General features: G+C 40.0%; 2 protein-coding genes across 3 annotated transcripts in view; one reads left to right on the top strand and one right to left on the bottom strand.

The window, feature by feature from the left end:
- The window catches only part of LOC113828957 (ATP-binding cassette sub-family G member 5), a 14,283-nt gene extending 6,562 nt beyond the window's left edge, over nucleotides 1-7,721 (top strand). Inside the window, exons 5-13 of the mRNA XM_070142049.1 lie at nucleotides 912-1,056; nucleotides 2,629-2,755; nucleotides 3,468-3,613; nucleotides 4,284-4,494; nucleotides 4,846-4,963; nucleotides 5,201-5,294; nucleotides 5,796-5,934; nucleotides 6,326-6,529; nucleotides 6,714-7,721. Coding sequence (XP_069998150.1) covers nucleotides 912-1,056; nucleotides 2,629-2,755; nucleotides 3,468-3,613; nucleotides 4,284-4,494; nucleotides 4,846-4,963; nucleotides 5,201-5,294; nucleotides 5,796-5,934; nucleotides 6,326-6,529; nucleotides 6,714-7,074 — 1,545 coding nt within the window. The 3' untranslated portion in view covers nucleotides 7,075-7,721. The remainder of the gene's footprint in view (nucleotides 1-911; nucleotides 1,057-2,628; nucleotides 2,756-3,467; nucleotides 3,614-4,283; nucleotides 4,495-4,845; nucleotides 4,964-5,200; nucleotides 5,295-5,795; nucleotides 5,935-6,325; nucleotides 6,530-6,713) is intronic.
- Nucleotides 7,722-9,470: 1,749 nt separating this feature from the next.
- The window catches only part of LOC113828950 (eukaryotic translation initiation factor 3 subunit G), a 9,125-nt gene continuing 3,595 nt past the window's right edge, over nucleotides 9,471-15,000 (bottom strand). For both annotated transcript variants that reach the window (XM_070142050.1, XM_027382016.2), the window contains exons 2-9: nucleotides 13,191-13,234; nucleotides 12,537-12,628; nucleotides 11,374-11,520; nucleotides 10,988-11,152; nucleotides 10,497-10,650; nucleotides 10,123-10,280; nucleotides 9,763-9,845; nucleotides 9,471-9,578 (exon numbers count right to left, since the gene is read on the bottom strand). In XM_070142050.1, the coding sequence (XP_069998151.1) occupies nucleotides 9,560-9,578; nucleotides 9,763-9,845; nucleotides 10,123-10,280; nucleotides 10,497-10,650; nucleotides 10,988-11,152; nucleotides 11,374-11,520; nucleotides 12,537-12,563 (753 nt within the window). In that variant the 5' untranslated portion in view covers nucleotides 12,564-12,628; nucleotides 13,191-13,234 and the 3' untranslated portion in view covers nucleotides 9,471-9,559. The remainder of the gene's footprint in view (nucleotides 9,579-9,762; nucleotides 9,846-10,122; nucleotides 10,281-10,496; nucleotides 10,651-10,987; nucleotides 11,153-11,373; nucleotides 11,521-12,536; nucleotides 12,629-13,190; nucleotides 13,235-15,000) is intronic.

Genomic DNA, 15,000 nt, shown 5'->3' with positions numbered 1-15,000 from the left:
CCATACCCACAATCATCACCTTACTCACTATCAACACCATACCCACAATCACCACCATAACCACTATCATCACTAAAACCACTGTCACCACCACTATCAACAAAGTCACAACCTCTTTTACCAGTCTCACCTAACCCCCTATCACAACTATCCTTGTCATCACAACCACCCAGATTTTAAGTTCACTATAACTGCTATCATCACCATTATTGTCACCATCTCACTATAACAGCCATCATCACCATCTCTGCCGCCAGCCCCACCACCCCTATCACCTCCATTAATAACCCTACAACACTTGTCATCAACCCCACCACCACCATGCCTCTCCCCACCCTCTAAGCCTCCAACACCTTCCCTCTCACCACTCTCCCCTCCCACCCTCACCTTTCCCTCTCTCACACACCGCTCACCTCACTCATCCCCCACTAAACCTCCACTCCCCTCTCTCCCTCTCACCCTCCCTACCATTTAAACCACCACCCCATTCACCCACCCCACCTCCTCTTACACCCACTCATCCTCCCCACAACCACCCGCCTCACCAACCCACCCCCTTCCCTCTCACCCACCCACCCCCATCAACCCACACCCTTCCCTCTTACCCCCACCGCTCATTCCCTCTCACCCCTCCAACCCACACCGTTCTCACCCTCACCCATCCCTCTCACCCATACCCCACCAACCCACACCCGTCCTTCTCACCCCCACCAAACCAACCCCTTTTCACCCACCCCACCAACCCACACCTTTCCCTCTCATCCACCCACCCCACCAACCCACACCCATACCCCACCAACCCAAACCCACCCCCCTTCTCACCCCCTTCTCCCCCACCCACACCCACCAACCCACCCCTTCTCACCCACAACCACCCCCCTTCTCACACCCACCCCTCCCCCTTCCGACAGATCGGGAGCACCATGCGGGCGAATCGAGTGCGTCAGGTGCTGGCCGACCTGGCTCTGTCCCAGGTGGCGAACCGGTCGGTGGACTTGCTCACCCCGTCGGAGTACAGGCGGCTCGTCATCGGCGTCCAGCTGATCAAGGATCCACGTGAGTTGGTTGGTGGGGAGGGGGGGGGGTGGTTGGGGAGTGGGAGTGGGGGTGTTGTGGTAGTAGTAGTAATGGTAGTAGCAATAGCAGTAGAAGTGGTAAGAGTAGTAGTAATGGTGGTTGTTGCGGTGTGGTGGCGGTAGTAGTAGTGATAGCAGTAGAGGTAGTAGTAGTCGTAGTAGAAGTAGTAATTGTAGTAGCTGAAGAAGGGGCAGTAGTAGTAGTAGCAGTAGAAGTAGTAGTAGTCGTAATAGCAGAAGCAGTAGTAGTAGCATAATAGTAGTTGTAGTAGTAGCAGTAGCAGTGATAATAGTAGTACTAATAGCAGTAGAAGTAGTAGTCGTAGTAGAAGTAGTAGTTGTAGTGGCTGAAGAAGGGGCAGTAGTAGTAGTAGCAGTAGAAGTAGTAGTAGTATTAGTAGTAATATCAGCAGTAGTAGTAGTAGCAGCAGCAGTAGAAGTAGTAATAGTAGTAGCAGTAGCAGTAGTAGTAATAGCAGCAGTAGCAGAAGTAGTAGTAGTAATAGTAGTAACAGTAGTAGTAGTAATAGTGGTAGTAGTAGAAGTAGTTATGGTGGTGTTCTTGTAGTAGTAGTTGTTGTAGTAGTTCCTGTCGTTGGTGGTGGTGGTAATGTTATTAGCGTTGTTATAATCATTATTTCTTATTGACGCCAAGGTCCCGGTAGTACAAGAAACGATATAAAATGGTGGTAATAGGAATGATTATAAGAGCAATTTCTTTTATTATCATCAATCATCATCATCATCACTGTTATCATTTTTATATCAATTATTATTACCATTATCACACACACACACAACACAACATGCATCACAGAAAAAAGCCAAAAAATCACCCATTATGCGCACACAAAACAACGAAGGAAAGAACAAGTAATTAAAAAATACGTGCTCTCTCCTCCTGTGTTTTTATTCACAAGTCGTTCATCGCGAATCCTATAACCTATAAGCTACAACCTATAACAAATAACCTACAGACCTATAACTTAAAAAATATAATTAAAACATACAACTCATAAGCTACAGCCTATAACAAATAATTTATAATCTATAACCTGTAACACAAAATATATTCTATAACATACAACTTATAATCTACAACCTATAAAAAATAACCTACAATCTAAAACCACGTATAACTTACAACCAATACACTATAACCTAAACCTACAACGAATAATCTATATCCTATAAACTACTCATAACCTCCAATCTATATCCAATCATCTACAACCCGTATCCTACAACCTACAACAAATAATCTGTAACTTATCCCCTACAACATATAACCTACTACCTACAACAAATCATCTACAACCAATAATCCTACAACCTACAACAAATCATCTACAACCAATAATCCTACAACCTACACCAAACCATCTACAACCAATAATCCTACAACCTATAACAAATCTACAACCAATAATCCTACAACCTACACCAAATCAACTACAACCTATAACCAATAATCCCACAACCTACAAATCATCTACAACCTACAACAAATCTACAACCAATAATCCTACAACCTACAACCCATAACTTTCAGTCGTGCTCCTGCTGGACGAACCCGCGTGGGGCCTCGATCCCCTCAATACCTACTTCGTCATTTCGATCCTGAGCAACCACGCCAAGAAATACAACCGCATTATTCTCGTCACGATGGAGAAGCCAAGGTGAGGTGGTGGAGGGGTGGGGGTGGGGTGGGGATGGGGGTGGAGGGGAGAGGGAAGGGTGGAGGGGAGAGGGAGAGGGGGGTGGTGGACGGGAGAGGGAGAGGGGGGGTGGAGGGGAGAGGGAGAGGGGGGGTGGAGGGGAGAGGGAGAGGGGGGTGGTGGACAGGAGAGGGAGAGGGAGGGGTGGAGGGGAGAGGGAGAAGGGGGGGTGGAGGGGAGAGGGAGAAGGAGGGGGAGAGGGAGAGGAGGAGGGGGGTGGAGGGGAGAGAAAGAGGGAGGGGTGGAGGGGAGAGGATGACAGAGGTATGGAAGGGAGAGGAAGAGGGAGGGGTGGAGGGGAGAGGAAGAGGGAGGGGTGGAGGGGAGAGAAAGAGGGGGTGGAGGGGAGAGGACGAGGGAGGGGTGGAGGGGAGATATGAAGGTGGAAAAGAGAGGGTAGGATGGGGAATGAGGGGAGGGAAAGGTAAGTGATGGGATGATGGTAGGATGGGGGGTAGGGCGAGGGAAGTTTGGGCGGAAGGGAGAGAGAAGAGAGAAAGAGACAGAGAGAGACTGACAGACAGACAGATAGATGTAGAAAGAAAAACACTTATACACACAAGAAAAAAATCACCCTCTAACATAAAGAAAAAAAGAAAAAGAAAGCCAAAAACCACCCACCTCCCCCCCCCCCCCCAACTCATATACCTCCTTCCCTTACCTCCTTCTTCAGGTCGGACATCATGCCCTTTCTAGACCGCGTGAGCTACCTGTGCCTCGGTGACGTCGTCTACACAGGCTCCACGCGGCTTATGATCGACTACTTCAGGAGCATCGGATTCCCTTGCCCCGAGCTCGAGAACCCGCTTATGTACTACCGTAAGTAGGCTTCTCGCGAAACAACTGTAGAGGATTTTGTTTGTTTATATTTTATTTCATTTCATCTATTAGCCACTGAGACTTTATTGTTGTTGTTGAGGTTTTGAGGTTTTGGAAACATGGGTATATGCATGTATATATGTGTATGTCCTTGTAGCTATAAATATTGTTTTGGGCTGTATTCATAAGCATTACGTAGTGTCCTTGTCTCCTCAAGCCATCTAGGTATAATGACAGTTTTTGTGGTTATTTATATAAGGAAGATATAATTCATACTACAATGCACACAGGATGATTACACCAACACACGTTCTGTAAATACTCCAAATAGAAAATTGGAAAACAATCACAACTCGCTATGTAAACGTATTGATGTCAGAGACCAAGAATTAACGTACAGTAATGCTTATGATAAAAATAATTATTGTAATTAGTGATGATGATGGTGATAATGAGAATAGTGACAATAATAATAAAAATAATAATAACAACAACAATAATAGTAATGATAATAATAATGATGATGATAATCGATAACCATAATGATAACGATATTTATAACAACAACAACTGTAATGATAATGATGATAATAATAATGGCAACAGTAGTAGTAGTAGTAGTAGTAGTATTAATAGTAGTAGTAGTAATAATAAACCATCTAACCCCCAGTGTGTCTATCGACGGTTGACCGGCGCTCGCGAGAACGCTTCATCGATTCGAACAACCAGATCGCGGCTTTGGTCGAGAAGTTCAAACTGGAGGGCGGTCCTTATCGCAAATATTCCGGTCCGCCGCCGGATATGGATCACTCAGAACACAAAGTCCCCTTGTCGGCTTACGGAAGACCAAGTGTGTTTTCCGCCATGACGGCTATATTCGGGTGTGTTGCTTGCACGCATTCGGACACACTGTGCTGTCCTTTAACTTAGGGGCGCATTTAGGAGAAACTTTTATATAGATCACTTGCTTTAGGGTGATCGAAAACAACTAATAAATGACTGCTTTTTTTCCTCGATAATCATGATGATAACGACGAAAACCAATAAGCAAGCTCTGTAATTCATTAATATTAAAGCAGCCTTTCATATTCATCAGAAAGCATTGTGCAACCTCTAAGCATGCACATATTCACATTGCCCAGAAAGACTCATTTAAATACGGAATAGTCACCGTAGACAAAGACGAAGCCAAGATCTTATTCTAATACCTCACGTATTCTCCCAATTGGCAGACGAGCGTTTACCATGATGTCTCCCTGTAGTTATATGGGGATCCAGCAGCTGTTTTTCAGACTGCTCATGTTGCCTGCGTTCTTCTTCCTTTTGTGGAACTTCTATTGGGAAATTGAGGTAAGTTGATGTTATGATTTGGTAAGTGGTTCATGTTTACTGTATTTTTTAACACGGGTGTACGTATTGCAGAGTACCACCACAGTGCACGCATATAGGGAATACCGATAAACAATAAATATGATGTATGTTATAGACAAAGAAACATACATGCAAGACAGAACGAAAAACAATTACGATGAAAAAAACTAATTCGTATCTACAATACATTTTGATTTTTTACCCTCTATTCTTTAGGACTACCAGCGCTCCTTCCAGAGTAGAGGCGGTCTTATCTTCAATTGTGTTGCTGGAACTGCTTATCTTGCTACAGCTGCTACCTCAAAAACATGTAAGTTCTTTTTTTCGTATTATTTTATTCTTTATTATCTAAAGACTGGTTAATTTCTCGAAGTAGGCGGCCATAGTCATTACTCTCAACTCGGTTGTTCAGTTACTAATAACGTTTGTTGATTTATCTTTCAATATCCAAATCACAATCACCACCAAACTCAATACAATGTAGCTTTATATCAAATATCTCTTGCTGTAATTACTCATATACATACATTTCTTATATATACAAGTGTATGAATATATATACATAACCAGGGACATATACTATACAGAGGCATGGGGCTCAGAGTGCTAAAGCCTTCATATCAACACAACAATGTAGCTTTATATCAAATAGTTCTTGTTGTAATTACTCATATACATACATTTCTTATATATACAAGTGTATAAATATATATACATAATCAGGGACATGTACTATACAGAGGCATGGGGCTCAGAGTGCTAAAGCCTTCATATCAAGGGATCTAACTTTCCGTTTTCCTCCCGCCACCAGTCGCTCAGCACCGCACACGGTATTACCACGAGGCTCGGGAAGGCCTGTACCGAGGGCCGCTCTTCATCACCACCTACAACCTGTTCTCCTTACCTGTATCGTACATCAACGTCATGGCTGCCTCTGCTATAGTCTTCTTGTAAGTGTGGCTGGGAGAAAGGGAGAATGAAAGGGAGATTGGGTGAGGGAGTGAGAGTTGAGGTCTTTATGGGAGGGGAAGAGAACGAGTGAAAGGGAGATGAGAGAAAAGGCGAGAGCGGGAAGGGAAGGGTAGAGAGTGAGGAAAAAAAGGTAAGGACTTTCGTTATTCATATGTTTATTCCCCAACTTCAGTTTTCATTGTTCAATAGTAAAAGGTAGAACTGCATCTCAACATCATGGCTAACAAGCCTAAAAGTGTGTATGTGTGAGACAAAGAAAATAATTATGATGGTAGTAGTAATACTGATAAATAAGGATGATTACAATGTGGATAATCATGATAATCATGACGATAACGACAACCAATGACCTCCCTCTTATTTCCAAAGTGGCCTCGGACTCGGGGACACAGCAGTCCAGGGTCCGGACTGGATGGGCTGGCTGATCTTCGGGTCGGTGTTATGGGCGGTTTGGGCATTCGTGGAGCAACAGACTGTCGCCCTTATGATGGTCGTCAAATCGTCCTATAGTGCTGCCGCTGCCTCGATAGCGCTCACGACTTTCTACCTCCTTGTGGCTTCGGCGACGCTAAGGTGAGTTCCATGGGGCGACAGTTGGAACAGATTGCTTCGTTTTATTCTCTTTGATTTAGTAATTATTAATGTTAGTGGATTATGAATATACGTTGGCACTGTTAGGCCAATAACAAGTGAAAATATACAGAAGCGTTGAAGTTAAATGGTTAAAACAAATAAACCTCGTGTTTCTCTGTCACAGGTCGCTCGTGGGATTACCCGACTGGCTGTACTACCTCAGCCACGTGATCGTATACCGCTACGTCGCCGCCGTCCTGCACGAACAGACCTTCCTCGACAAGCTGCCCAATCTCCCCGTCAACGCCACCTCCGTTTGCCCCGATAACAACGCCGAGTACGGATGCCGATACCGCAACGGAACCTACTACCTGCTCGAGCGCTACCACTTCCCTCAGAACGGCCTGGACCTCGGCCGCCAGGACCTCGATCTGTGGTCCAACTTCGGCCTCTCCTTCGCCTTCTTCGGGGGGATGTTGACGCTCAACCTCATCCTGTACTTGGTGCCGCTCCCTGCATTTATCAAATCCAAATTTAGGGACTGATTTGTTTTCCTTTTCCTATTTTGGCATTTACTCTTTTTCCGGGTGAACATGTGGCAAGATTATCCATAGCAGGAGTGGATATAGTTACAAATGTGTCCCTGACTTAATCTTATGGCGCGGTTATTAGATCACCCGTAGTTATATGATAATGCAGTAACGTTATTAATGTAAGTACATACTCATTATCAGTAAGCGCAGTAAGGGTTGCTTCTGCAACAGTGACCTACCATATGTGTAAAAAATGAAACAGAGCCATCTCATATACTTCCATGAGGGAATGTGCAATAAAGTTCTCTTTTTGGTTTAATATTTCCAATTTATATAAAGATGTTCGATGCTCTGGTTTTTATAATCCCTCCATAAAGGATTTAGTCAAAGAGAATCTGAAGTGCAGGTAAAAGTTAAACACTCAGACTGAGAGCTCAAGTCAGTGGTACAGTTGTAACTATTTCGTGTCGTGACTTACGTCTTTCTTTGTGTACAGTATTAGCTACGGATTAATCATCACTGGATTTATTTATTGTTGTGAAAGTTTCCTGACCATATTTATGACGACTATTTCAGCACCATTCATCTTTATCCGCGGGAAATTGTGTGATAGTGTAATTTAAGCTCTCAGCTTTAATCACAATAAAATGTTTTAGTAATCTTCTATTTTCATTACCTTTACAAGCTCATTGTCTGTAGAGTTTCTTTGTGGGAGATTCTTATATAAATAAGTAGACTATAGTATTTATTGGAACTGTTTCAGGAAATTTATTCCTCAAATATTTCATTTTCCAACAAATTTTACATGGTTTTCCAGGTACATTTCTAACATTCATTGTTTTTTATATATTATGTATAATTTCATTCTGCTAGGTCTACAGATATACATTCCGAACATCTCACTTCTATTATGCCCATTTTCATGTTAATATTCATTCAAGTGTTCATGGTGGCCTAAAGTTGATGCACCTAAAATGGGACAAATGTTCTGATATCTTCAGTTACTGCTAACCAACACATTAGTGTTGTTCTACAAAGAAAAAATAATAACAATATAAGGGGTAGATAACCTACAATTAACGCCACGTCCATATGAGGGGCAGAGCACACGCAACAATGATCATATATCGCTGGATTCTTGAGCAGTTTTATCAGATAAAGTAGTTCCCATGGGCAGACTTTGGCCATCACAGATGTTTGTTGCGGTCCACATGAGAGGCCGGTATGGGCAATTTGTTGGTTTGCCAAAATTTCCTAAACTATAATGTGATCTTCAGAAATTCCCGTCACCCACCTTCCAAATGTGTGAAATGAAACACAATTTGTTGATTTTATTTGTCCATAAGAGCACTGCCTCTCGAATAGCCACAGCTTGAAGTACTATAGTTGGCTTTGATAATGCTTGTTACTTTGGCATATGTCTGTTCTAATAGTATTTGTAAAACATACTGACACTAACAGTAATAATACTCATGCATATATTGCAATTTCTACAAACATACTTGACTGAGAAAAGGCATTTTGAAAAAAGTTTTATACTACATATAATCTTTTGAAGACATAATGGTATACTGATGAAAAAAACAGACAATGTTACGGAAACTGAATTTAATAGGACCGAACTTATAAAAAAGGAATAAAGTACATTTGATACACAAAATATACTATATTTTATGAAAAAATAAAAATTGTGGCATGTTGTACAATGCAAGTATGAAAAGTAATTTATGAATCTGTATCAAAAATTATTTTTCACAAACATCATGTACAAAATTCCTTACACAGCCATAATGCTGGATCAACTGCTTGAGCATGCAAGCTAGTATATATAGTTTCTTCAGTCTGTGACTTTGCTTTAACAAAGTATATTAATGCTTATTTAATCTTTGATTACCAATCTACAATTGCCTATTAACAAAGATAGTTTCAAAAAGACCAAAGAAAACTTTAAGAATAAAAAATATTCATATATCAAAAATTACTTTTGGATATGTAAATATTTACATCCTGAACTCCCAACAAATCTTGCAAAAGGATGACCTTTAATTATTTTTGAATATACACCTACACATCATATAATGTAATACAATCTAAAATTGTTACAGCTGTATACAAACTACCTGAATTATATATGGAGTAAAATACAGTTCAATCCCCAAATCATTTTACAATAACATAGTGAAGCAGAAGCCACATCTTGTCTAAAAACAAAAATGCTTGTTCCACTGTGCAACAAATCCGCTGAGAAAAATACATTATACATTTATGGATATGTATATGAAAATTTCTTTCCCATTTCAAACTTCTTTTCGTTTGTTAGTTTTTCTTTTAGCTTTGGCATTTCCTAGCCAAATATACCTTTTCCTATGCCTTATTCCTTAACCCTAAGAAGTAGGACACTAAAATACTTTCTCATATACCAAAAGATGTTATATTTCCAATAATGGTACAGCATATCCCTAATAGCACTGAATATCCTTTAAAGATATAGCTAATCTCACTGGGTACCAGAGGGTCTGTGAAAAGAGATATAAGGCAATTAGAAATAATCACATAGTTTACCTATTAATATCACTAATACAAAATTACCAGAAATATTTCAGTAATAATATAATCATATTCAATACAATACAATAAAAAAAAAAAAAAAAAAAAATACATTGTCGCAAACATATAACTTTAAAAACAAAGTAAACTTACTTGGCCCATTCAACGCTCAGAATCAGATGGTCATACCCATATCCATTAAGAACTTGTATAGCCTTAGCAGCATCTTCCCGTCTCTGGTGAAGAGAAATTTTTGATTGATTTGATTGCCACATCAAGACTTTTGAGTCATATAGCACAGGTTTGTTAGTATTTTCAAAATTTGGAGGAGAAATGGAGAAATATTTAAAGGGAAAAGAGAGAGGAGTAAACCAAAAGGATTGGAGAGTCAAGTTAGTACACGAGAACATAGCAGCTACACAAAAAAGAAAGGACAAAAAGAAGCAAAAAAAGGGTGGTGAAAGTTATTTATTGGCCATCATCACCCTCCAAGAACAAAGCTAAAAGTCTCACCTTGAAATTGATGAAAGCAAAGCCCTTGGACTGGCCAGTGTTCTTGTCCTTGGCCAAGAAGATACGGCTGATGTCTCCGAAGGGGCGGAACAGATCCTGCAAATCCTGTTCTCTGGTGTTCTCCGAGAGGTTGGTCACACGCACAGTGGCAGTCTCGTCTGTGGGAAAACATATTTGTTTGAAATTACAATTCTCATTTTGAGTAACATTTAGAATAATGTTATATGTAATTAAAATTGGATAAAGAATATTACTAAAACATCAACCTATCAAAACACATCTTCACAACAGTAAATCCAAGAAAATCTATTCAATCCAAGCTAAAATACAGAACTTGTATACCAAACACATTCTTAAAATCTCCCAAATCTTACCCCTGCCACGAGATGACATCATAGACTCTCCCTTCTTGGAACCTCCGTCCCTCATAGATGGTGGGATGTATTTGCCCTGTGTCACACCACCGATCTTGGGCTTCTCTGCTGGGGTGGCCTGGGCTGGGGTCTCCTCCTCCGCTGCCTCTTCTCCCTAAAACAGAGGTAAAACGGGTAATGTCATAGTTCCTCAATCCTTGTTCCTTCAATTAGCAGCTTAATCCAAACTTCCCTTTTTTGTAGACTACATAACAATAATTTCCTTAACATTACTTTAAAAAAATCAAAAACATAACTTCACTTCCAGGCTCTGTAAAGCAATAATGAGATTAAGAAAAGAAAAAAAAAATCTCCAACCTGAACACCTTTCCTGTCTTGCCATCACTCCTGACAAAACTTTTACACGGAACAAATTGACACCATTTACATTACCATAATAAGAGAAATGATAATGATAATGATAAAAACAATGATGGTTCTTTCGCTCTCACCAGTAGGGATGAACGCAGGGGCTCCAGCTTGTCCTTGTAGGGGCACTGCTTGGTCCAATGGTCTTCCTTGCAGAGACGGCACTTCACTTGGCCCTTCTGCTGGTCCAGCAGTTTCTTCTTAATCTCCTCCTGTTCATTCTGCTCCTCGTCTTTGTTGCTCAGGAACTGGGGATGGCAAAGGAAGAGTCAGAAAAGTTATGCATTGTCACTGGAGCAATTTTTAAATTTTTTTTTTGCCAATATCAATAGCTTAATCATAACTTCTCTACAACTTGAAAGAGGTTCAAAGTTATAATAATTCTGCAACATCCATAGAATAGTATAAAAAAATTTATGGCTCTGAAAATGTCCTCCCTAAACTTTTCACAAACTCCCCAACAACATACGTGCATGAAGACGTCCTCAGCCGTGATTGTAGTGGCTGGGTTTGGTCCAGGTTTGTCATTCTTGCTCAACCCATATTTGCGCCAAGTCTTCCTCTCCGCAATGGTTCTGGCCACACGGTGCTTTTCAATGCGGTAGTAGCTGATAATCTGTGGGAGGACAGAGTATGATTCTAGTTATGAGCATATATTTTTCTTGTCTTTTCTTTTTTCTCTACTTGGAGCCAAAATATGAAAAAAAAAATGAAAAATGTTGTTCTAATATCTTATTTGCAGCAACTATGGAATTCTCGCTTAAGTATACACTACATAAAATAACAAAAAGAAATAGAAAATTATCTGAAATGAATATCAAGTGTATGTCTCTTTTACAGAAAATAATAAATTGGTACAATATTTTCCATTTCTAATTGATATGAAATGATAGATTCTCAACTCAACCCAGCAAAATAAAAATTCTAAAAATATACTTCACACAAACTTTGAAACTAAATGGCTGGTCAAATCATTACCCCATTAACTATCGAGTAACAAAGTTATTAAAATACCTCTTACCAATGGAAAGTAATCTGTATAAAAACCAATCACTTTCCGTTATGTTATATGAATTAGCCATATACTAATTAATGTTCCATTCCCTGAACTACCATTCGATAAACTGTCTGCAAAACAGGTGATACCTGCATTTCACTCGAAAGATGCAAGTCCCATATATTATGATATCGAAGAAATTAGCTAAATCACAATGTACATAAAAATCGTTATAGTCATCATTTCATTAGCCTTTAAAGGAAAATTTTTATTCCAATAATGGCCAAGCAAATTCTAAAAAAGTTTGAACACCCATTGGAATCTGCATTGCGCTGACCCCCCCAAAAAAACACATACTGCAAATTGTTAGAATGTCATTCTTAATTTTCAAAACCAGACTAGCATCAGTTATTCCAGTATTCACAGGCTATGTAAATGAACCTACAAATACTTTTTTTTTCTAATAAATATAATGGACATTTTCCAAATTAGATTAAAGTAAAAGTTCCTATCAAAAAATACACTCTGCAACTGCCTATTCTCCAAACTGCTATCACAGAGAACTTATACTTATACTTTTCCTCACATCTAAAAATTAAAGACAAAAACAAACAAACTAATAGCAATTTACATACCTTGACTTTCTTGCCTTCATCATTCATACTGTACTCTGTAATGGTCTTCGAGGTACCATCATTCTTCTCTACTGGAGGAGGGAGATTTCCTCCTGAAAGAATATTCATTAACAAAAAGTGAATTTAAGGAGGAAATCACTGCCCAAAAGGGTTTTATTTTTTCTAAATGACTTTGTTTACAATTCAATTTTGAGATTATATATGAAGTAATTAATACTCTGAAATTAGCACTGGTACACCATCAACTTTTCAGTAGCTGTGGCAGGGGTGCAACTACTGGCAGTTACTCTTGTCTGGCAATCCTCAGATCTGTCACTCTTATCTGACAAGATCTAAGCAAAAAGAAGTCATGCTCTTGACAACAAGCAAGTGCTCATGTGCCTGCTAAATTAAAGACATTATTTTCCAATTTGTTCAATTTAGCTTTTACTAACCAGTCTCACGATGAGCAAAAGAACAGTAAGAAATTATTTTCTACTTAGTACACAATTCACAGGTACTATTTGAGATCAGCTTTTGTCTTTGAAAGATCTCTACATGCTTTTTTTTATGGTGTACCTGTACTAATTTCATATCAAAGAAATATCCTGGAGTAATGATGAAAAATAGCAAATTATAAAATCAATGTTCCATGCCACGTCAAACAGTACTAACCTTCAACCTCTTCGACTTCATCTGCCCAACTGGACTTCACTGTACTGGAAAAAAGCGTATACACGTAAATATCATACAATAAAAAAATAGCATAATCATGTTGTACATTTCATCATTATGCCTACGAAGCAACCCAGTTCTTGAACCAAAAATATAGCAATTGGGTAGGGTCTGGGGGCCAAGCTCCTGCGTTGAGAAGGTTTTTGGTTCACATGGCAATGTTTGTGGATTTTTCAGCAGTAGCTGAAGCAACAGGAACTTGGGGTAGGCCCATTATGAATTTACATATGATGGAATACATCATTCTCAGTCACATTTTGACATTTCCCCCTTAGTTTCCCAAATATATTTTACTTCTCCCCAAATGTCTCCCCAATACTATTAATATTTTGTGTCAAATGGAATAGTCTCACGGTCATGTGGCTGCCAAGGTACAAGGTAAACTTTTCCTGGAGGGAGGGAGGGAGGGGGGGAGGGGGGATATCAAGGCCAGACCAGAAAACACAACAGGTTTTGCTTTGGGAAACCTGTAAATATTGCCACAATCAGAGGCTTATGCTGCTACAGAATAACCAATCAGGAAGCATCTTATCTTTCAAAACAATGTGGCACCTTAGAAGGTTTTCTTGTGAGCTGACGTGTGCCACTCGAAACTCTAAAACTAAACTTATAGATTTAAACTAAAAGTTTAGTTTAGTTGTAGAGTAGTTTATAGAGCATGCATTTCACACTTTCATTCACTGCTGCGAGGTTTGACAGTTCAAAGCCGGCCATTCAGTGACAGAAGACCATAGAGAAAAGTTGTCTTTCCAGTGTTGTGTTGGTTCTGGGTTATTTTTAAGACTTACACATTGGCAACAAAGAATAATTAGACTTCAGTAACCATCCCGGTGTAATATTTGATTAAAATTGAAGCAATCCAGACGGTAGAAAGAAGCGAACGAAAGTTTGACATTTCCAGATATAAAGGTATTTGGTTTATTATTTTACGATGTGATGGGGGGCTCCACTCCCCATTAACCCTCCCCTTGGGCAGTGCCCAAAGGCCACACTAGTTTTACCCATTTTTGTTCGTTATTCTTTTTATTTAAGCCAGTTCTACCTGATATACTTCATGCCCTCCCCTGCTAATGGCACTATCAAATCAAGATGGTCGATGGCGAAATGGTACTCAATCTCCTTAACGATTCAATCGCAGAAGAAACAACACCCATAAATCAATGAAATCATTGGATTTCCTGCAGAAAACATCAATTTTTTTTTACTTAGTCTCAGGGAGGGTGCGTCACTATCAGTGACAAATACCATGGATTCCTCTCACTCTTTACTATCCAATTATATTCATATCATGCCACAGATTTCCCATTAGCAACAATCTTGGCCCAAAAAGTTGGGGAGGGCATAAATGGTTACAATGAAATTGAGGGGAACAATATGAATAATACAGACAGAATCAATCACTACATTGTTTCCGACTGGGCTGTGCCCTCTATGACCCTCACAATGGAGAACAAAGAATCCTCCACGTATTCACGGCAAGGTAGAGCATATAATCTAAATGCAGGAATGCCTGTTGCTAAGTCTGCCCTATGCTCTATTCTACTGTGAATACATGGAGGATTCTTTGCCTTCCATTGTAGGGGATGTGGGGCCGCAGCATCCCAGGAGGGGATTGCAATAATATAATGCACGATTCTACGTACATGATTCATATTCTAGCTCAATTTCCTTAGTACCTTTCATCTCCTCCCTTGCTCTAGGTGCCAAGAAAATGGGGGTTTGGAGAGGTTCGACACCAAACTGTAGAGTA

The sequence above is a fragment of the Penaeus vannamei genome, chromosome 28 (genome assembly GCF_042767895.1).
Source record: "Penaeus vannamei isolate JL-2024 chromosome 28, ASM4276789v1, whole genome shotgun sequence".
Taxonomy (NCBI): Eukaryota; Metazoa; Arthropoda; class Malacostraca; order Decapoda; family Penaeidae; genus Penaeus; species Penaeus vannamei.
Note: the sequence above shows the minus strand (reverse complement) of the source record. Positions and strands in the feature narration are given on the sequence as shown.